Source organism: Mus musculus, chromosome 11 (assembly GCF_000001635.26).
Source record: "Mus musculus strain C57BL/6J chromosome 11, GRCm38.p6 C57BL/6J".
Lineage (NCBI taxonomy): Eukaryota > Metazoa > Chordata > Mammalia > Rodentia > Muridae > Mus > Mus musculus.
In genome coordinates this window covers 119861621-119885398 of record NC_000077.6, presented here as the reverse complement: position 1 = coordinate 119885398, position 23778 = coordinate 119861621, and the positions used below count along the sequence as shown (strand labels likewise).

General features: G+C 49.4%; 1 protein-coding gene across 8 annotated transcripts in view; it reads right to left on the bottom strand.

Moving 5' to 3' along the window:
* The window catches only part of Rptor (regulatory associated protein of MTOR, complex 1), a 296687-nt gene that overhangs the window by 14193 nt on the left and 258716 nt on the right, over window positions 1–23778 (bottom strand). For all 8 annotated transcript variants that reach the window (NM_028898.3, NM_001306081.1, XM_006534363.3 and 5 more), the window contains 5 exons: window positions 19729–19847; window positions 13801–13904; window positions 13000–13183; window positions 11135–11245; window positions 370–475 (listed from right to left, as the gene is read on the bottom strand). In NM_028898.3, coding sequence (NP_083174.2) covers window positions 370–475; window positions 11135–11245; window positions 13000–13183; window positions 13801–13904; window positions 19729–19847 — 624 coding nt within the window. The remainder of the gene's footprint in view (window positions 1–369; window positions 476–11134; window positions 11246–12999; window positions 13184–13800; window positions 13905–19728; window positions 19848–23778) is intronic.

Here is a 23778-nt window from a genome sequence, read left to right as displayed (position 1 = left end):
AAGAATGGAACCAGTGGTCATTGCAAGGGCAGGGTGGAGACAGGCTGGACAAAGCTAGGGCCCTGCTTCTGTTACAGGGAAAGGACGTCCCAGGTGGCTACTGAGATGCGGGTTCCCAGGGTCTGGAAAGGGCTTGCACTTCTCTTCTGGAAATTCCAACAAACAGGAGTGATGCTTCTCAGAAGGTCACAGCTCCTTGAGGAGGAGCCCTCCCCCTGAGGCAGTTCCCTCTTCCCCAACACCATCCCTTCTGGTTCCAGCTGCCTCTACCAGTCAGAGCAGCACACACAGTGCTTGGGGGCTGCAGGGGACTCCAGTCCTGAGTGTGTGTGGCAGAGGCTGCTCCCCTGGGAGGCGAGGTGCACTTACCCTTCTGGATGACCTGCTGAGCCTGCTTCCTGACTCGAGTGTTCCTCAGGAACCGCCACTCACGCTCCTTGCGGATCTGACTCTCTAGGTCATGCTCCTCGGGGATCTTGAAGGACAGAAAACACAGGCAGGATCAGGCTCGGCAGCGACGAGACAGTCACTTACGTGTAAGCTGGGCACAGTGATGGCGGCATGTCCACATGAACCCAGCACTCGGGGATCTGAGGTAGGTTCTAGGCCAGCCTGGGCTACATAGAGAACTGTGTCTCAGAAACACAAGCCAACAATCACACGCCATTACTCTCTGAGTGTGGGTGGTTTGGGTCCTCTAGTCGGTTCCCTGGCTGAAGCCAGCTAACAGGATAAGGTGGGCCTGTCAGGGTGGGGTCCTGAGATTCCCAAACAAGGGAAATGCTTCTGGCCATGCAGAGACAGTGGTGCTGGCTTTGAGAACCGAGCTTGCTCGTGAACATAGGTGTATTGGTGTATTTCCTTCAGTGTTTTACAGAGGCTTCCTAAGGGACACAGCACCAGTCCGAGGACCCCAGACGGGACTGTATTTCTTTCTCAGGGTTTTATTGCCAGGCACCCTTCTTTTTTGTGTCAAAAATGGCACAGAACCACACCCAAACCACAAAACTAGGGGCCAGAGGAGCATGTCCAGTTTGGACATGGGGGAGATGGCCCTGCTTCCCTGTGGGTGGCTATCAGTTTAGAAAACGTCCCACAGCAGCAAATGTGGGCTCAGAAGCACAAGTTTTATCTCATGATAACGCAGAGCTTATTGAAAAGGAATGACAATGACCAGTGAGGTGAGCAACAGCGAGAAGCAGCTTCTGACAGACCCGAGCGTGGAGAGAGAGAGAGAGAGAGAGAGAGAGAGAGAGAGAGAGAGAGAGAGAGAGAGAGAGAGAGAGAGAGAGAGAGAGAGAGAGAGAGAGAGAGAGAGAGAGAAAGAGAGATGCTTTTGTGAGACCCAGCTTTTCTGGAGCACATCAGAAGCAGAGGTCTAAAAGGTGCTTACAGCAGGCAGACGACCCTGGTGCTGCTCTCTGAAGCTCTGCACTGAGCCACTGCTGCACATGTGGGAGACTCCAGCCCAGGCTCCAAAGACAACAAAACAGAGACAATCAAGGCCTGAAGAGACAGTGGGGGAGGCACAGGCATATAGAAACCTGGAGAGTGTCAGACAGTCTGGCACTTGAGCTGTCACTGGACTCTGTCTCACAGAGTGAGGGGTGAGGGTGCGGCTGTGTCTTTACCCAGCATGTAGAGGTGAGTATTCTCTTGCAGAGCTGCTATACTTGTGATAGACAGCACTGGAACCAGGCACACAGATGAACAGGCAGCAGAAAGTACAGAGGAAGACCCACTAAGGGAGGCAGGGATAGTGCACTATTGGTGCACTGTGAGAAGGCGCAGGCATGGCATCACTGGGGGTGACCAGCTCTCGGGATGGAGGGGCTAGATGAGTCTGTACAACAGCTCAGACCCCCCAGCCCCATTTTCTCTTTCCCATTTCTATCTGGTCTGAGAAATAGTGCCTTTTAGTAAGTAAGCATCCAGGCCTGGCTTCTGAGCTCCTAGAGAGATGTGGGCTGTTTTACCACGTCACACGATTAGGATATCACAGGACAATCCTGTACCTCTTGCTTTTTAGAAAGACCAATTACAGCTGAAGCCTCCAGTGGAGGCACAGGCAGCTGAGAGGGAGCTGAAAACTGAGGCCCAGCCCTTTTCTGGTGACAAAGACCTTGAGGCTCTGGAACAAAGGAAAGTAAGACAGTATATGCAGGTCTTGTGTGGAGTCTAGACCTTGGGGCTATGTCTTACTTTTGGTGCCTAGGGAAGGCAAGGAATGTGACTATCAAGATTGAAAAAAGGCTTGGGAAAAGAAAAAATTGGGGAGGACCTCAAGGGAGGGGCCAACACTGGCCATTCCGGCTAAAGGACAGGTGATCTGCTCTTCTCACAGTCTGTCATTACCCCCATCCTTTCTCCAGGTGGCAGCCGGGTGGGCAATGGTCTGAGAGTTCAAGCCTACAGTGTGTACATCTGTGCCCTTTCCATGATCATTAGATATGACTTGAGCACTAACGGAGAAAGTGGTCTCTGTCTACAGTCACGTTGATTTGACTGACATACAGCCAGTTCACCCTCTTTAGGGATGGTTTTGGGATTAGGCAGATGTTTAGTCATAACTGTTAGCAATTTGGATTGAGCAGTCTGGGTGTCGTCCCCTCTCCGTGTCAAGTCTGGCAAGCACCAGCCTGCTTTCTGACCCCGGGCTTTTGCCTGTTCTGAGGAGCTATAAAGAACCTTCCACTCAGCACACTGTGATGATGGCCTTTCTCGCTCTGTGAAAGCAGACTTCCATGTGCAGGCTCTCCGAGTAGATGTTGTATCTCCTCTACCCTTACAGAGCACAGCTTGGCTGTTCAGAGGCTCCTCTTCTTCGCCAGCACTGGCGACTGACAAGTTTCAGATCCATCATTTGAAGCAGGGGTGGTGACCTCTCACGGACCTGACGGATGCTGCTGAACGTCTGTGCACTCACCTGCCAGCTACATTTTTCTTACGAAGCATGTGTGCAAGTCCTCTGTTTATTTAAGACAAGGTCTCACTGTGTAGTCCAGGCTGCCCTGAACCCTGCATTCTTCCTACCTCAGATTATAGTCATGTACCACCAGGTCTGCATATTTTCATTTCGTTAGACAGGGTCTCACCATGTAACTCTGGCTGGCCTGGAACTCGCTCTGTAGTTCAGGCTGGCATGAAACTCATGGAGATCTGACTGCCTCTGCTCTCATGGTGCTGGGATCAAGGGAGTGCACCAGCACACCTGATTAACTTCATTTTCTTAATGAAAAGCAACTCCTCTTCCTCCTCCAAGATTTATTTTATGTATATAAGTACACTATAGCTGTCCTCAAACACACCAGAAGAGGGCATCAGATCCCATTACAGATGGTTGTAAGCCAACATGTAGTTGCTGGGAATTGAACTCAGGATCTTTGGAAGAACAGTCAGTGCTCTTAACTGCTGAGTCATCTCTCCAGCCTCCACTCCCTACCCCACCCCCATTTTTTTTAAACATTTATTTTAGTGTATGAGTGTATGTATGTGTGTGTGTGTGTGTATATATATATATATATATATATATATATATATATATGTGGGTACATGTGCCATGGTGCACATGTGGAAGTCAGAGGACACCTTGAAAGAGTTGGTTCTCTCTTCTCACCACATAGGACTGAACTCAGGTCATCTGGTTTGGTAGCCTTTACTCAGAACAAGGGTGTGCTGGCTGGTTTTTTGTTTTTTGTTTTTTGTTTTTTTCGAGACAGGGTTTCTCTGTGTAGCCCTGACTGTCCTGGAACTCACTTTGTAGACCAGGCTGGCCTTGAACAAAGAAATCTGCCTGCCTCTGCCTCCCGAGTGCTGGGATTAAAGGTGTGTGCCACCAGGGCCGGCTCAAAAAACATTTTTTTTTCTGGTTTTTTTTTTTTTTTTCCAAGATAGGGTTTCTCTGTGTAAGCCTGGCTGTCCTGGAACTCACTCTGTAGACCAGGCTGGCCACGGTTAGCTAGTTTTATGTCAACTTGATAGAAGCTAGAATCATCTGAGAGGAGACACCTCAATTGAGAAAAATAACTAAAACAAAAAAACAAAAAAAACCCCAAAACCAAACCAAACCAGATTGGGCTGTAGGCAAGTCTGTAGGTCATTTTCTTAATTAGTGGTTGATGGGAAGGCCCAGCCCACTGTGTGTGGTGCCATCCCCAGGATGGTGGTCTTGTGTTCTATAAGAAGGCAGGCCGAGTGAGCAAGGCATGAGGAGCAAACCAGCAAGCAGCACACCTCCCCCTCCATGGCCTCTGCAGCAGCTCCTGCCTCCAGGTTCCTGCCCTGTGCGAGTTCCTGTTCTGGCTTCCTTTGATGGTGAACTGGGATGTGTAAGTGTAAGTTGAATAAACCCTTTCCTCTCCAAGTTGCATTGGTGCTGTTTCATAGCAGTAATAAAAACCTAAACTAAGACACAGGGTTTGTGTATCCCAGCCTGGGTTCAAACATACTGTGTAGCTGAGGATGGTCACGTGAGCTCTGTTTTCTTGCATGGCTTATGCGTTTGTACCTTATTAAAGGCTCTATCTCACTCAAAACGGTATATTTGGGGTTTTACAGGTAGGGCTACAAATCACTCTGCTGCTTGTTGATAAGGTGTGAGCGGGGAACAAGGCTATGTCTTTGAAATGTCCCTGCTGATTGGGCTGTTTTCACACCTTTTCTGAAAAATCAATGGAACCTGCCTGTGTAGCTCCATCTCTGGGTCCTCTGTTTCACCCTATTGATCTGTGTGTCTGTCCGTGCTCCAGCTCCACTCGGATCCTGATTACTGACTTGGCCATCCTGAAATAGGATGGTGTGAGCCCTGGAGCTGTTGTTGCAACTCCATTGCTTTTCTCCCCATTTCATGCTGGTCAGTTTGTTGTGCCAAACAGTGTTCCTGGGACTTGGATGGGGCTGAACTGGTTTAAGCGTCCCCTAGGGAGGTGTCCCCTAGGGAGGTGTCCCCTAGGGAGGTGTCCCCTAGGGAGGCCCAGCTCCTGCTGCCACTGAGCATTCCCACCTGTGAACATGGCCTCTCCCATTTATTTTACAGTAACAGAATTTTCAGGATTTTTTTTTTATACCAAAGCATTTCTGTTTTGTAGTGTCATTGCAAATGCCACACTTCAATTTCTAGCTGCTCTTTACAGGGATGCAGGTGGCTCTGTAGCACACCTGTGTCCATCAAGCCTACTCAACTTGCTTTAGCAGCGGGTGTCCTTCACAAGGGAAATGAGGCTCATTTCTATCTCTAGTTTGCTGAGTTTGTCATGAATGACTGTGGGGCTGTCAGACATCTGTCTTCTTCATCCTCCTGTTCTCACTTAGGAGGCTGACTTTAATGCTGAGTGACTGATGGATGGGGTGGTCCATGTGCTTTGCCTCCTTAATACTGTGTGAAGGACTTGGGGTCCACTGGATAGCAGTCTGTTCTCTTATGACACATGGTTTTGGTATCAAAGTGGTGCTGCCTTTACACAGCATACTGAAGAGTCTACACCTCTATTTCTGTACCACACTCAATCCTTCTTCTTTAAAGCTTTGCCAGAAATGCCAATTGTGTCAGTCAGACTCCAGCTGCTGAGACCAAACCCTGACATGCACAGCACGACAGAAGAGCTGAGCCCAGGGATACTGCTCACGGCTGTCTTCTTGCACTTGGGAGGCTAAGGCAGGTGAATGCTACAAATTTGAGGGCAGCTGGAGCTACATATTGAGTTCCAGGCCAGCCGGGACTACACATGAATGGTTTATTTTGGCTCACATTGTCAGAGGTTTTGGCCCATGGTCATCCGGCTTCATCCATTGTTCCTGAGCTGTGTCGAGGCAGGGCATCATGGCAGGTAGCATGTCGTAGAACAGTGCTTCTCACATCGAGGTGGAAGAAGAGGCTGGAGATGGTGCATCTTCCTAGAGTGTGCCTCCAGAACTCACAAGGTTTTACCAACTCCCAAATTAGTGCCACTAGCTGGAAACCAAGGCTCCCAAGGGCATGAGCCTTTGGAGACGATACAATGCTAGCACAATCAAATGGTAACAACTAGTGAAACTAGCAGTTATGTTTGATAATGTAATATTTTAAACCACAAAGTTTTGTGAGTGATTGGAGGAGATGAAGGGTCTTTCTTTAAACAGCCAAGAGGACTGGAGTCAGGTGAACTGTGGTAGCTCATGGGTTAAAGGGCCCCGTCTCTGAGTTGTGTTTATGGTCGCAGTGGGGATGGTAGGCATGCTTTGCTACCCATCTCCCCTCATGTCCAGATCACACAGACTTAATTAGCACCAACATGGAAGTTTGAAATCAGAAGTGTAAGCCTTCTTGCTTTTTTATTCTTTTATGTCTTGTCTTCTGTTCTTTACATTTCCATAGGGACCCAGCATCAAACATGCCAGTTTTCAAAGAGAAAGAGCTGGAAATCTACAGATCTTTTTCAGGAACACCATCACCACCTTAACAACAGGTCTTCTGATCCACCGACATGTGATCTTGTTGTCTTTTGAGCAGGGTCTCACTAAGTAGATCGGGCTGGCCTTGAACTCACAGAGATCTACCTGTCTCTGCCTCCCTGTGTGAGATTAAAGGTGTGTTCCACCACAGCCTAGCAACCTTCTATTTAAATTGTGTGTATGTGTATTATATGAGCACACTGTCGCTGTCTTCAGACACACCAGAAGAGGGCATCGGGTCTCATTACAGATGGTTGTGAGCCACCATGTGGTTACTGGGAATTGAGCTCAGGACCTCTGGAAGAGCAGTCAGTGCTCTTAACTGCTGAGCCATCTCTCCAGCCATATATATATTCGGTTCTCTTTCTATCATGAGGTTTTGGGGCTCAAAGTCAGGCTGTCAGGTTAGTGGTGAGCACTCTTATACACTGAGCCACCTCACTGGGCCCTTCCTTACTTTCCAATTTGGTTGAAATTCCTCTTTATGCACACTCTCCACTTTTTTCCATTAGCCTCAGTATTTTAATTCATTTTTCATAAGGTCTTACTCTGTAGCCAGGGCATCTTGGGATTCACCACATGGCTAAGGTTGGCCTCAAACTCATGACAATACTCTCTGTCTGCCTCCCAATTGCTGGGATCTACAGTATGAGCCACGTGTCCTGTTGTGTGGTTTTTGTCTATTCAGTTATTCATACTCCATCTCTGTTAGCTCCAACATCTGGGCTGCCTCAGACTTGAGTCCCATTATGACTGGCTCTGTCTCTTGACAGTGCCTACCTGACAATTTTGGACTTTTTATAGTTTTTAAATGAATCCCACACTTAATGTGCAGAATGGCAGAGAGCAAGGTAAACAGCTTGGTCTCTTATGGCTGATGTGTGGAGCTGAGCTGGGCTCGCTTTATGCCCTCCCGTGGGTACCTCAGGGCTTCTGTGTTCTTCCTCCTCTGGTCAGAGGTCAGCTGCTGAGCCTCCTGCTGGGGCCAGCTGACCTGTTGGTGATCAGGAAGATCTCTGCTGCAGGCGTGGTGGCGCATGCCTTTAATCCCAGGCAGATCTGAGTTCGAGGCCAAGCCTGGTCTACAAAGTGAGTTCCAGGACAGTCAGGGCTACACAGAGAAACCCTGTCTTGAAAAACCAAAAAAAAAAAAAAAAAAAAAAAAAAAAAGGAGGATCTCTGTTGCAGAGCTGTAAGCAGGGCCTGTGCCTCAGGCTCTAAGGGTGGACTGTGTGGTGACTGTTCCCTCTCCTTTATGAGTCTGGATCAGTGACTTTTCTTTTACTCTTGAGTTTCCAGTGTCTGGAGATAGCAGCACCTGCTCCCTTTCCATGGTGGGCCTGTGAGGTGTGTCCTTGAGAAAGAGTGTGTGTGTTGGTGTCTCTGTCACAGATGCTGCTCCTCTCTGCCAGGCTCCTATCTCTGATATTGGTCTTCCTACTATGTCTTACAGGCCATGTCACATACACACACACAGGCAGTGCAGAGCAGCTGTACAAAGAGGCCCTGAGGGTGGGTCCTCTCCACTCAGTCTCTGGAGACCCATGGTTACATAAAGGAGTTCTCCCTGATGCGTCCAACCCTGTCTGACAAAGGTGCCTTCCTGTCCTTTCAGCCCTCGTGCTGCAGAGTCAAGAGCAGTCAGGACTCCACCCTACGCCACACTCACTTCTGGGGTGCAGTGACGCCTTTCCAGCTTTACCACAGCAGGACAACAGAATCAGCCTAGGGCTTCCTGCTTCTACACAGACTCAGAACTCACGCGTGAGGTGAAAGAGTGGCCTTGCAGCACCTTGAGCAAATGTAGTAAAATCAAGCTGAAGCTGTGTGTATTACGGTGACTTCATTTAGCCTCACAATTCCCATTTTCTGACTTCTTAATAATGTGCTCGGAGCCAGATTCATGGATGTGCATAATTATCCAAGAGCAGGAGCTGCACAGCACAAGTGCCTTAAGCCTTGGGTTGAGGTGCAGGGCTGTGCTCCGACACGCTGGCACTTTCTGTTCATGGTGCCCAGAGAGAAAACAGACTCTTTAATGTCTATATGGTGCCACCCAGTCTATGGATGTGGCATGTTAAATGAATGTTCTTAATTAATGTTCTGTTTTGGTTTGCAATTCTTGAGTATTATAAACAGTGTTACATGACACACCTTTGGACGAGCAACACGCACACATTTAGTGGAATGCCCTCCTCAGAAAGGCCACCGGTCTTGGGGATAGACACAGTCTGACAGCGTTGTCTGGCATCGTGGCAATTCCCTACTATAACAGCATCTTTAGATGTTTGCATTCTTCTCTCCTTTAGGAGGCAAGTTCTGGACAGAATCAGTGTTTGAAATTTGCCAACTCAGAGAAGAAAAACATTCCTATTCAAAACTAAATTCAATGTACAGGACAGGCTGTCACTAACATTGTTTTGTGGATCACACAGCAGATACTGAGCTGTGGAGTCCTGCACAGGAAGAGGGCTTCCATGGGTCCTATCGACCTGTATGCAATCTGGCCATGAGCTCTGTACACTCAGTCCTAACCATTAGGTGCTCACTGCTGTCAGTGATGGCTAATCCTGTCAACCTGATGGAATTCAAGATCTCCATGGAAACAAAGCTGTGGCATGACTAGAATGGATTATCTGGACTAGGTTAGCTGAGGTGGGAAGACCCGCCTTAGATGTAGGGATTTCAAGCCTGGGACCCTGGACTAAGGCAAAGGGGAAAGTGAGGTGAGCTCCAGCAGTCTCTGCTTTCTGACTGTGCCCCTCATTAGGCATTCTGTGGCACCGTGAGGCAATACCTGCTACACCACCGACACGTTTCCTCTCTGAAGCTGTTTTTGTTCCTTACACACCTCTGACACTCTTTACTCCTTGAGAGGCAGCCACAGCCTTACAACTTTGACTTCTCCCGTATGCAGGCCAGCAGCAGAAGGTCCTGATGCACCATTACAGCAACATGGCATGAGGGTTAAAGCGCCTTTCAAATAAGATAAAGCACGCCCTGCTTCCCCTCTGTCACTGCAGGCTGCAACCAAACAGCGCTGAGACGACGACAGGCTCGTCAGCACGGCAGGAAAACAACGTTTGCTTATTTGCTAAATGTTCCTTGTCACTTCTGTATGGGGCAATAGGCCCAGGGCAGTGGTTTTCAACCTTCCAATGCTATGACCTTTTAATACAGTTCCTCATATTGAGGTGACTCCCAGCCACAAATTTACTTTTGTTGCTACTTCCTAGCTTTAATCTTGCTGCTGTTATGAGTTATAATATAAATATCTGATATGCAGAATATCTGATATATCAGCCCCCAGGGGGTCACATGGGTTGAAAACCACTGTCCTAGGGGTTCTTCTTGGCCATTGTCTCTGCAGTGTTTGTGTCCCTGACTCCTGTGGTGGGAACTCTTACATGCCGTATGTACTGCAGGAGAGTACGGAGGCATTGGCCTATGCCGAGCTGAGGAGCCAGCACAGTACACACCGCACAGTAGATCCTTCCTAAGGATCAGGCCTAGCCATTGTCGCCAGCGTCTGAGATCTGAGGATGCTCACCCAGTGCCCTGTACTCAGCCATGGTGTGCTCACGCTAGGACAGTGCTTTGGGAACACACTGGCTTCAGTTTTAAGTCTAAGGGCCATGCATTCTGAGACCCCCGTGCCCTTCCCCGAGTCACCACACAAGGATGGCAGAGATCAAGTAATTGTCAATGTCTTCAAAGAAAGCTTCTCATTAGTGTCCCAGGGAGTCACCAATACTGACAGTCACTGCCACCACAGTGAGAGGGAAGCAGGTGGCCTGTTTCTATATTCTACATATTAACTTCCCCTGCCATAGCACAAACTGTCCTGGGAAGCCACACTGCTGGTAAACTGCTGGCCCACATGGCTCTACCCAGTGTCTGAGTGCCCCCACCCTGAGTTCTGGGCAGCTCTTGCTCACTGCACAAGTCCAGACCATGTACTTCCTGTCTTAACTGCTGTCCCAGAATCAGAAGGGCACGTTGTTCCCCTCTGTGAGGACAACATGGTACTGGGAAGTAAGGTCAGTGGGCAGCTATGGGCCTTGTCTTGTTCCTACAGCTTGACTCCCACACCTGGAAGATTTGCAGGCTGATTTCTTTACAATACTACCTTTCATGCTTGGTATCAAGAGAGCTACGGCAGAGCAAGAACCAGAAGACAGCTTTGCAGATCCCCATTGTCCCAGAGTACTCAGTCACCAAGCACAGCTCAAGGACAGGGAGGGAGAGCCTCACACTCATGTTCTCACTCTAACTCCAACACAGAGTTAGACCCTGCCAGTGAGAACACGGTGACATGGAGTGCTGGCAGGTTCTAGATGGTAGGGCTTTGCCTGTGCTTTCTTTGAGAAATCAGGAGGACTTTGGCTCTTTTGTCTTAGGTGTTGACACCTGCACCATGACAGCAGTTTGCTGTCACCCCCCAACAGTAAGCAAAGTATGACAGGAGCCACAGAACCCAAGGTGAGGCTGACTATAACGAGCACAGCCCCAACTCCGCTCATAAATCCCAGGCCATCTGCTCAGGTCAGCTGGGCTAACAGGGCTCAGCAAGCCAAAGACAGGGACAGGATGGGTCCGAGGAACAAGGAACAAGAACCAGCAGCAAGGGCACGTGGCAGTGAGAAAGCAGCAAGAGGACGCCAGCTTCCGGGGGCACCGAGGCTGTGCAGGACTAAGCACTCACCTTCATGACTGGCTGGGCAAAGTAGCGGGCACTCCAGTCACAGAACCCTGTCTGCATAGAGGCACAAATGAAGCTCTTGTGTCCGGCAGCATCATCTGCATCATCTGTGGTCTTGAGAGAGAGCAGAATCAGGAGAAAACACTTTAGGCTCATTGTTCCTGTACTGACTTTAGTTTTTGAGAAACAGTCTCACTACGTAGCCTAGGCTGGCTTGGAGTCCTGGTCTTGCTCCTCAGGCTCCTGAGTGCTGAGATTGTACGCTCATGACTGTGAGCCTGGCATCCTCTACTTGTTTTACTTGAGAAAGTGACAGTGAACAACCCCGTGCCAGGTGAGCACTTCTCACTGCAGTCTGAAGTTCCTGGGCAGGGCTGGGTGCTGACTGAGAAGCAGGGTCAAGGCTGGGTGTGGCTCAGTGGATGAGTGCTTGCCTAGTACTCCTGAGGACCTTGGATCTGCCTTGCTGTTCCCCATGGCCAGCCCAGTCTCGCTGACTCCTATTACCTGAGCCACATGGGCAGGCGGGCCTGTGTGCTCAGCTCATGTGTCTGTGCCAGGTCCCTGCTAACCAGCATAGGTTGTCCTTCATCAGCCATAGAAAACAATGACAAAGGCACAGCCAAGCGCAGGTGAGTCAGAGCTCAAATGAGGCTCAAATGACTGTACTTTACTCTTCTCCACTACGGGAGCAGGGAGGTCCTGGCCACCAGGGTCAGCCGTCTTCTCCTTCCATGCCCTCTGCCAGTGCCCTGTGCTTAGTCCAGGGCTAAAGAAATGGCCCAGACTGCATGTTGGCAGTTGAGGGCCTCCCACTCTCAGGGGTCATAGTGGGAGATGGGCTCACTGGCCTCCTGGAAGCAGTAGCTTTGGCTCCATTTGAGAATTCTGATGTGGGGAAGGTTGCATAGACCCTCTACTTGGTGCATGGCTCCCCTAGACCACAGTCCTCTCCACCTGCTCCCAGCTATGTCAGGGGTCAACCAGGATGCTGACTGTACTCGGAACTTACTGGCTGTCAAGGTGCTTAAGAGTCATTGGAGCTGTCCAGGGCAGGGGTAAGGGACTGGTAAGGGGTGGGGGTGGGGATATCAATGGCTGCCACATGGCCTGCTAGCCACTAACATTGTGATTCTGCTCTACAGTTAACCTACAAGGGAGCTGTGCCTACATTTCTTTGGATTCAGTCTCACTTGTCATACAGAAAGAACACCAGTGGTCTTCCGGCCTGCATTTTGAGTACTGGGATTCCAGGTGTGTGCTACTGCTCTAAGCTGTGGTTCCTCCTTTACCTTTTAGATGACACAGTGAGTCATGCTAGTCTCTACTGCTGGGACATCCTGAGCACCCCTCTCCACTGTGCACTGGCTGACAGATGTGCCATCTCTGTGCCTCTCAGAGCACATTCCTCTCTCCTAAACTGTTCTGACAGCTTAGTTAAGAGCAGGGAGTGTGCCTGCTTGTACAGAATAATCAAATGTTTATAGGAAAACCAAACAAGCCATTCACAATGAACCCTGATGAGCAGCAGCTACATCAAGTGGAGACAGATGCTATTTACCTAAGAAGGGGAAGAAGTGAGTTAACTCCACGTGCTAACTGGGACTCAAAGAGGGGCCAAGATAAGCCAACCTAGGGAGGAGGTGCTGCATGGAGACTAGACCTGCAGACAGAGGGGTGCTGGACCTGGGTGCCACTGTGTCTCCAAGGGTCTTGAAGGCAATGGCTGGCACAGGGTTGTGGGGAGTGGAATGACCCTAAACTAAGGTACCATGCTGGATGTCAGGAAAGCAAAGTCCCCAGCACGCTGTTCTGACACTGAGCGCTTACAGGGCGCAAGGGCTGCAACAGAGCTCAGGCCTTTGTACCTGATCAGGGCCTTTGTCAAACATCTTTCGTGTTCGAGGGAACTGGTGGGAGTGAGGGGTGTACTGTGCCCCTGTGGGGCCGGCAGTACCCGGGCGGCTGGAAGGCAGGTCACGGCTGACAGTCTGCTTGGCCACATCATTGGTCAGGCTGCAGCTGCTGGTGCTAGATGCTGGCGGGGAGCCTCTGCAGTTGAGAGAAGAGCAGAAAGCATGTTTTACTGTAGATTACTCTGTAGTGATGAGGATCCAGGCTCTCTCCCTTGATAATGTCACCTCGGGGAATGTTCAACTGCCTGGCCTGCCACTTGCCAAAGCTGAGTGAGGACTGTCCTTGCTGGATGTGCCCTGGCAAATGTTTATGAGGACAAGATAACACAATCTAGAGCTGGTGTGACCAGTCGCCTCAGACTAGTCACATAGAGCTGGTGTGTGCAGTCACAGTTGGGCTAGTCATACTGCTTCCTGAGCAGCAACTGTGTAGCACATCCTGTTGCACACCTACATAGAGAACCTATGGCCTCTGGGAAAAAAAAATCCCAAAGGTCATAGAAATATGGCTTCATTCAACTTTTCCTGATTCATGATATGCAAATGAAGTATTCCTGGGATAGGAAAGATGTCTAGAAAGGGGCCCGGAGCTCACACACATCCGCATGTACTTGTGTGTCTAGAGAGAAAGGACAAAGGGAAAGAGATGGAGAAGGGGAAATGTTAGAAGGGAAGGAGAGGAAAGCAAGGCTTGGCAGGGCGGTGGCATCGGAGACCCAGCACAGGGGCGGAGGGGCTTGGCAGGCCACTTACCCCACCTGGTGCATGTGCATGCCCTTGTTGGTTGGGCTGGCTGGGGCCGACTGTGTGAGAGAGGATGTGTCAAGGATTCGTTGGGGCCGGGCGTTCACTGTGGCCTAAGAGAGCAAAGGAAGAATGACAAGAGAGGTCAAAAGCCCTCAGTGCGACACACCCAGGGGTGACAGAGGACCAGGGACTGCTCTTTCATTCACCACAGCCTGTGAGGCTCAGGCTGGGGAGTTATCTTGGCAGAAGCTCTAGCAGCGGAAACATGATGTGTTCAAGGCTCCTCCCCTGCTTCAAGGCCACCTGGGGCTAGTCCTCAGTACTGTCTTCCTCTCATCTGAGAGCCATGAGGTGGCCCTTTCAGGGGCCCAGACTGGCTCTGTCTCGGGGGAGGCAGCTGCAGCTCAGGCAGGTGTACTGAGGGGTCAGGAAACGCTGTTGTCTGTCTGGAGTGTTACATCACCAGACAGCCCAGAACTGTGGCTGCTGGTCAGTCACAAACGTCCTGTATTCCTCAAAGGGGTTCATGAAAACCAAAGAGGCAGGAGAGGTAGCGCATGGGAACCTCACTTACCCCAGAACAAACCACCCCCGACACAGATTAACTCACTGGGTTGGGTGTGGCTTGATGACTGAGTACAGAATTAGTATCTGACAGATCCTGGGCTCCACCAGAACCCCAGAACCAGATAAAGAGCATCACTCTTGTCACACACACACACACACACACACACACACACACACACACACACACACACTTTCCTTCATGCTCACACACTATAAGGATGCACATATTCATTTCCAGGGAAGAAGATGACTAGGGAAAAGGGCAAACTGGTAAAGTAGGGTGAGGCAGGTTGGAGGCCAGGTCTGGCCTGCTGACTGGGCAGCCAGCTTCACCAGAGTCCTAGGTGGCCACTCTGGACTTAGAATCTAGGGGAAGACATGACCTGGCCTGTTTTTAATTTCCACGTTTCAGAGGCAGGTTCAATCAGTTCTTTAAACACAGCCCCGTGGGAAGTAAGATCACAGCACGTTCTGTGCACACCGTTCACAAACATCTGCAGGGTCTGAGCTCCTGTGTAGGAGCTCCCCATTAGTCCCATTAGCTCCCATGAGCTCCTGTGTAGGAGCTTCCCATTAGTCCGAGGTACAGCACTGCGGCCAGTGCTTTGGTTAGTATGGGCAGGACTGCTGAGTGCGTGTTTGTCAACAATACTCCTGTGCCAAGGTGGCTACTGACCTCTCTCTCAAAACTAGCAGACTGTGTGCTTGCAGGAACCTGCTCTGCTCTTCAAAGAGCTGGAGCAGCTTCACAAAGGCCGAGTGATGTAGTGGCCCCTATATTAGCACAGGACCAGCAGGTTGTGTCATCTAGGAGCTCAGGGGAGAAGGTGAGCCCCATGGAACCTTCAGTTGAAAGAGCTCTGCTCTGGGAGGTCACTGTTCAGACCTCTTACATTTCTAAATCACTCAGTCACTACCTGGAACACCACCCCTACAATGTCACAATCAGACACAAATCATTTATGCATACAGCTTCCTTTTCCCAGACAACCCTCGGCTTTATTTTAATACAAGTAGCAGATGAAGCTGGAACCAGTCCTTAAGCGATGCACTGCATTTTAACTGTGAGAGTAGTGCGCATGCTGCCCAAATGTTTGCTTGGCATTTAAAGTTCCCAGGCTGCTCTACGGGCATCCCCCCTGTCCCTAGCCTGACAGCTATATGAGTCCTCAAGTCTACAAGGGAGAAGAGTTTAGCTGTAGACTTTGCCTTCTCAGGAGTTCTAGAGCATCAGCAGGAGGTGATGGGAGACAGAAGCTTTAGGGGGTAGGTTTCTGAGGAACTCAGGGGCTCTCTCTGCCCAGGACACAGGGACGGGTGCTTCAGGGAATAGAAATGGACATAGGATCCATGGTTTCCAGCTTGGCAGTGGCCTGCCAGACAATGCAAGTGTTCTCTGCCCATAGCTTCCGCAACAAGAATCATTTGTCATGTTCAGAGCCCTGTAAGAGGGGCTGGTGACTTCTGGTGGCACACTGGAAGGCATTCTTGCTCGGTGCTCAGTGCTCTCACAAGTTTCCAACAAGAACATTCAGACTTCTGTACGAGTCAAAGTCAAACACAGGAGGGGACCTCAGAAACCTAGCACTGAATGTCCCCACCCAGTCTCGATGGTCTGGGATCGGCACTACCTGGTGAGAGTAGGGCATTTTGGAAGTGGTGCTCAAGTACTGACTGACAGTGGGAAGCGGGGGACAGGGAGGGAGAGCCTCACACTCACGTTCTCCTGCTTACACCTCCTTGAGAGGCTAAGCCGTAACATGCTTAATAGAACAATGTGTGGAGTTTCATTTGAGCCATTTCTTTATTTAATCTTAGGCTGGCCTTGAACTCATGCGCTAGCTGAGGATGACCCTGAACTTCTGACCCTCCATCTTCCATTTCCTGAGTGTTGGGATTATAGGTTTGCACAACCACTCCTAGTTTTCTGTGATTCTGGGGATGGGCCTGTGGTTTTGAGAACGCTAGGTAAGCACTCTACCAACAGCCACATCCCCAGCCAGTGACCTTTTCTTCAGTGGAGCATTTGATTATGTGACTGACAACCCGAGTCTTCCTTTCCTTAGGCTGTGTGAGCCTTCCCCCTGGTTAAGGGTGACTGTCTGACCTGCAGGGTGCCTGGTCTCCGAGGCCTGTTGGGAAGGTGAGATCCAGAGGCTGCATGTACTGCATGTGCGTCTCCCTCACACTGTGGCTGGATCTCAGCTCTGCCTCCTCCACCCTCAGTCCAAGAGAGGGCAGAAAACAGCTGATGGCACCACAGAAGGCTCCATGAAGCTGAGCTGTTCTCTGCACTTTCAGAAGGAAAAGTACAAATGTGCGATCAGGCTGCCACTGTCAGGCAGTGTGGCTTCTTTCAGACATAGCTAGTAGCAACTTCCATATTTGGATGCAGAATTCTAGGGGGCATTTCACAGTAATAAGGTCGTTTTGACTCTGATGAACAAAAACTTGGCCTCAGAGTTAAATAATGCAAAATAGGTTCATTTCTTTATAAAGTGAAATATAATCTCTTTAGTTCCTAGAGGAGAAAATAAGGCATCTATTAAAATTATGACTCACAAAAAAATTTCCATAATGTTTATGTTCCTGAACTCGTCAGCAGTGCTTATTCTAAACACACACACACACACACACACGAATCCTTCCCAAGGGCAGCCCATGCTGGTCTCTGAAACCCTGGCTGTGGTGTGCTTCCAGCTGTTGGCATGTGCACACTGGGATTTGTGGTGTGCTTCCAGCTGTTGGCATGTGCACACTGGGATTTGCCACTGTAGCAGAGCAGACACAGCAGGCAAATACTCCTTGCTGGGTTCAGCTTTGCTGGGGCTCAGGGGTCCTTATGGAGTGCTGCCCTGAGAGTGCTCGGCTGCTTCTCAGGTGGCTATAGCTTGCTACCATGGCAGGTAGTAGTCAGGAGGCACATTACTTTACAGTGGAGAGTACACACCCTCCCAGCTCAGAGCTGCATTCATGAAATACAACCTCAAAGCCCAGGTCTAGGTCAAAGCTGTACCCCTACTGCTCTGTGCACTTGAAGCTCTTAAAAAGATACTGTTTAACACCCAAGGCTGCAGCACTGAACTTATAGTCATGAATTCAATATCAGGCACCAGGATTACAGTGTTAAATAATTCAGGCACAGTATCTGTAAGGGCAAATACATCAATGTACTGAAAGATAAATACAGAGAGCTGTATCCTGACTTGCCATGACCAATATACTCTAGATGCTGAGCCAACCAGGTGAGAACTCCCTCAGTGCAAGTCCTAAGCTATGCAGCCTGGGTTAAGCATGGCCGTCAGGAGGCTGCCTTGTGCCTCCAAGGGCAAAGACTAAGCCATCAGAGTGCTTTGTGTCAGGAACTGTGATGAAGGGACAGAACTGCCTACATACATTAAACATCAGAGACTTCATGTCCACATAAACTTTTAGGATGATTACACTAGAAATAATTTTTTAAAGACCCAAGCTTGAGGGACCCACATAATAGAAATGGAGAAGCAATTTAGTTCCCCCTGTCCACTGATCTCCACAAGTGCTGTGGCATGGGGACACACACACACACACACACACACACACACCTTGTTTCCTGTTTTCCTTTTGCCTGCCTTCCTTTGGCCTCATACCATAATGTGCAACAAATACAAACTGTAATAACTGTTTAATTTTTTTAATTAAACAATAAAACCTTTAGATTTCACTGGGTCACTGCCTGGTACCACAGGGGTTGGACAGAGTAAGGCTGGACTATCCCAGGCAACACTCGGGCATTCAGCTGGAAGATTACTGGGCAGTAAAACAGCAAACTCTCCACTGTTCCAACAAGTCTGTACGTAGGATGCTCACAAGTGTAGTTTCATCTTGCATCTAAAGCCCGGAATCTAAAAGTGCAGGGAGGCTGTTACTACCACGTGTGACACTACCAGGGCTGAGCAAGTAGCAACTGCAGTCAGTGAGACATTTCAATCAGCCAAGGAGGAGCCAGAACTAGGCGCCCAGAACACATCTGCAGGGAAGAGCTGGCAGCAGCAAACAGGCCATCAGCTGCAGCTGTGGCTGCTGCAAGCACCGCTGCTCAGTCAGACAGCACCAGGGCAGGGCTCCATACCTCCCAGGAATAAACAAGGATTAGATTGGGAAAGCCACAGATCCTGCCCTTTCCACCTAAGTGACCCTCTGAACACCAGGCACGGGCCCTTTCCTTGCAAACTCAAAATTTTATGAAAAAGTTATAAAAAGTTTTATTCATATGAATTCTAGTTTGTGCCACTTATGAAAGCTGAACTGTCTAACTTAGTAAACAAATAGAAAAACACCAAACAAATGTTTTCAGAAACCACATGTACAGTGGCTGCTAGATCCTTTATAGATGGGAAACAAAAACAATTATCCCAGCTTATGGGGGTAAGTGACTTCCAGCAGTATCCACCCACAGAGCCCAGAAGGAGAACCCAGCAGGAGCTCAATGCTTTAGGGGTGAGAGAACCATCAAGACCCTGGGAAAAGGTGGGGGCAGAGAGGGGATAGGATTTTCAGAGTAGAGTACAGGGGAGTCTCTTGAACTTCTGCCTGACACTCTTCAGTCTTGGGATTAGGCTAAATTCTCATAAAAAGGAATGGGAGGAGGTGCTAATCCCCAAAGAAGAGTATGCTTTAAGAAATGAGAATTAGGGGCTGGTGAGATGGCTCACAACCATCCGTAACGAGATCTGACTCCCTCTTCTGAAGTGTCTGAAGACAGCTACAGTGTACTTACATATAATAAGTAATAAATAAATCTTAAAAAAAAAAAAGAAAGAGGGCTGGTGAGATGGCTCAGTGGGTAAGAGCACCCGACTGCTCTTCCGAAGGTCTGAAGTTCAAATCCCAGCAACCACATGGTGGCTCACAACCACCCGTAATGAGATCTGATGCCCTCTTCTGGTGTATCTGAAGACAGCTACAGTGTACTTACATATAATAAGTAATAAATAAATCTTTAAAAAAAAAAAAAAAAAAAGAGGCAGTGTGGCTTAAAAAAAAAAAAAAAAGAAAGAAATGAGAATTAGAAGAATAAAAAAGCTCAGGACAGAAACAAGTGAAAGAACAAGTCAACTGGGAGCGAAAATAACAGAGAAATCGACAAGCACAAAGCCCAGAGTGGAGGAGGGGAAATCACTACAGATCACACCTTTACGACTGAAGCTGCAATGCAAGTGAAGTTCGGATGTACTTACGAAGCTTTGAGTTCAAAACGCTTGCTTAAAGTTGTTTATTTTTTAAGCTGTTGTTGTGTAGGCCTGGATATCCCTGGAGCTCCTTATTTGAATATTCACACAGAAGCAAAACTGTGAGCACTTCAGTGACGATCTCTCATATACATACCTTGTAAGCAATGCTGTTGAGGACTTTCATGGCTAAATCAGAAACATCTGGATAGGGATCAGCAGCCAGATGCAGTAAGACTCTCCAAATTTGAGTGTAAACACTATTAAAAGAAACTCCTACAAGAGAGAAACAAACAGGAGATCTTTTAGTAGCAAGTAGCTCCATCCCTGTGCATGTGATGGTGGCTTTTGAGGTAGTTTATTTTCTGAGCACCCCATGCTGACAGGAAGGAGGACTTTAGAGCTGGGGCTGCAGGCAGCTTCCCAGTGCTCAGCAAGTGAAGTCTCTTGCCATTGAGCCTGACGACTGAACTCAAATCCCAGAACCCACACCATGAAAGGGAGGACTGATTCCCTCTTACTACCACATGCATAGCACACCTGCATTCACACACACACACACACACACACACACACACACACACACACACACACACTCTCTCTCTCTCTCTCTCTCTCACTCACTGACGCATACTAACACATGTACACAAACACACACATACACACTAACACACACTGACACATATACACAGACACACACAAAGTTAAAAAGAATTCTCTTAGTAAACAAGCTTTATCATACAGGTCTCATTCCCCCCATCCCTTTTTTGAAACAGACCTCATTGTATATCAAGGCTAGCTGGGACTCACTATATACATTAGGCTACCTTTGAATTACAGAAATCCACCTGCCTCTGTCTTCCATGTGCTGGGTACACCACCATGCCTGGCAGGCAGGTCTCATCTTTTGATGACAGGGCTTTCTAAAGGAAAATGGCTAAAAAATGGTCTGCACTCGGATAACTTTGTTGTTTAGAGAATACCACCTAGTTTCCCACGCATATCTCCTCCCTCGTTCTAGGTTCCTAGATGACAGCATGGCCAGATGTACAGTTTATGTGGGATGCACAGCTGTGGCCACTGCCCTCTCTACATGTACTTTGTTACTTGTTGAGCTCTGCTTGTCCACTCTCTAATGACTGCTGACTTGCGTGCTCATCTATAGATGGGAAGTGAATCCAACTTCCCTTCCATTAATCCTGGGCTGTGTAGGGCAAAGCCTGAGCCATGGCAGCTATGTATACCCACTCACTAAGAGGGTGCCGAGGTCAAGTGGGCTGCACCTCAGCTCCTGAATACAGAGCTTCTCTTTTGAGCTGAGTAAGGCATTTCTGCCTGTCACTGAGGGGCTAAGTCTTAAGACAGGAATTTAAAAAATAATTATTTAATTTAAAAAAATGGTGTGTGTGTATGTGGTGTGTGTGTGTGGTATGTATGGTGTGTGTGTGGTATGTGTGGTGTGTGTGTGTGAAGGTCTGTATGAGCACCATGTGCATGTAAGAACCGAGTGAAGTCAAAGGAGGATCCCTGGACCTGGAGTTATGCATCAGAGGTGCTGAGAACGGAACCCACATCTCCCGCAAGAGCACTGAGAGCTCCTAACCATTACGCCATGTGTCCAGCTGAGACAGGCATCTCTATAAGGCGACAACACAGGACTGCAAAGACTCGATGTCAGTAGTTCTAAGCCTCCAGTGAGCCCAGGAAGCAGTAAGTAGGAAGGCACATGTGCCAGGAGACCTAGGCCTGTGATAAGCCTGGATGTGGTGGAGGAATGTAGCTTGGGTTGCACAGTGGCAGGAAAATCCAAAGAAAGCAGCCTTCTCACTCCGTGCTCTCTCATGTGGCTACAACTCAGAAGTAGAGGACTGACATTTCAACTTAAAACTCTACAGTTCCAAACACTGGGCTAGATTTACAAGTAAAGTCTAAGAAAACTAGTACAATCAGCTTAGAATCTCTCTGGGTGAAATGTCCTCAGATCCGATTTCCAGCTCTGAGGTATGGAGTTGCTAAGCAGCAGCTGAGGAGAGGAGAAGGAGGTGGCTTCCAGTGTACTCTAGAGACAGGGCCACATGTTCTGCTTTCAGTTTCCCCTGAGAGACAGGGAACTGGCCACTCAGATGGAGTTGGCAGCGCCTCTCTAAGCGACAGCAAGTGCTCACACAGCTACCTCTGGTACTCTCAGGCATCCTCCTGGGGAGTGACACGCTGCTTCCTGCAAAGCTCAGTTGCCACGTGGCACCAAGCTGTAAGGGATCTATCTCGAAGCTTCTGGTGAACCGTGTTACTCAGATGTCGGACGGACTGACGTCACAGACTGGGGAGGGGCTGGTGCGTGACTAATGAGGGCTCAGGCCCTCCCTCCCTCCCTCAGCTTACTGACCAAACTCAGCAGACACTGAACAGAGTAGGTAGTCACAGGTGGAGTCCTAAAGCCCCTGTGGCCTCATGGGCTGGGGTGGCAGATACAGAATAAAGAACTCTGGGGAGTCCTTTAGAATCAGGAACCCCACAGAACACTGCCAGAAAAGTCTAACAATGTGCAGGACATGGAGAAAGGGAGACACTTGTAAATATTACTGTGTAGTTTAAAGCCTATTTCAATGACTGGGCTGACTGTGGATGTTGAGCTCTGTGTGACACCGTAGCAGAGAACACAACTCTAAGCTTTACCACCCTCTGACTGGGATGGGAGGCACAGTTGTTTTAGTGGAAAGGGAAGCTGTGGTTACAAATTACCTCTTGATTTCACATCAGCCCTGATTTGCCAGGAGTGATTCTCCCTGGCTCCTTGCCAAATCAACTGCCCTGTCTTAACATCTCCAAAATACAACCTGCCACCCTCACACACGGATCAGGGCCCATGGGACTGAGGTAAGGACACTGGGTTCTGCCTCAAAGCAGAGGCAGGAACTGGGCCTGGCCGGCAACTTGCTACTTGCTAAGCTCTAGAAGGGCTAAGGATCTATTTTCATGTCTAGACTAGAAGTAATAAAAGACCGTGATGTTCTAGGATTGATTTTCAGAGCAGTGGCCACAGCTTTCTGAATAGCATGTGGTGAAGTGCAGTCTCTCAGAGCTCTGCAGCTGTTTCTGAACCTCAGAGCCTTATTGGGAAAGGACTGTATAGACACGAGGCTGCGAGTCCTCATCTAGGGCTTGAAGAGCTGGCAGAGTGAGGTCAGGTCCTCTGATGATCTGGAAATGGCCAAGACTTCTGCCAGTCTTTAGAAACACAGGTCCCAGGGCTGGGGGAGTGGTGGCAGTGGCTGGCGGTGGTGGGTGGTGGTGGCTGCGTGTGTATGTGGCCATTGTATTTGTTCTTCCTTGTGCGCCTGTCATGGTGCTTCAGAGTAAATCTAGTTATACCTTCCCTTCTGAGTCTAAGCTGTCGGCCTAATGTATAGAACCTTTGGGGGGTGTTATACTGACCCACTGCTCTGGCCTCCTATCTCCAGTGACCCTGGAACATCTGCATGGTCTTTGTAGTTGACCCTCAGCATCCTCGTATGACCCACTAAGCTTTGGTCACCACAGCAGGGACTGTGTGTGATAGGTGAGCACTCCCCCACTGAGCTACATTCCTAGCATTAACTCTCTCCAGCAAGTCCCTGCTGGATTTCTCTCAGTTAGGGCAGACACATGTGTAGCCTCTGCCCCTTGGTGCACACTCAGGGCCTCACCAGGTCACTACTATGCCGGGATGAAAAGGCTCGCCGTGCTTCCTGACTCCTCAACAAGAGGAAAATAGGGAAGAACAGAGGTGGCTAATGGCTGTCTGTCACCTTAATGCTGACTGAGCAGTCCTCACAGGGGCTCTTGGCCAATGTCTTCTCCCTGGAGTCATCCTGCCCCTGTCTGAGTGAGGCAGGAGCTTGGGGTTTCAGCCCTGACCCACTCCAGTCTCCCAGGCTTAGGCTCTGGGGTTGCTGGCTCCCGCAGGAACGAACACAGGATCAGGGCTCTGGGCTGGCACAGAGGGTGAGGGTGGGGGTGGGGGTGGGGGTGGGGGTGGGGGTGGGGGTGGGGGTGGGGGTGAGGGTGAGGGTGAGGGTGAGGGTGAGGGTGGGGGTGGGGGTGGGGGTGGGGGTGGGGGTGGGGGTGAGGGTGAGGGTGAGGGTGAGGGTGAGGGTGAGGGTGAGGGTGAGGGTGAGGGTGAGGGTAGCTCTGTGCTTCTGACTCTTCCTTTTCTCACTCCTTCAGT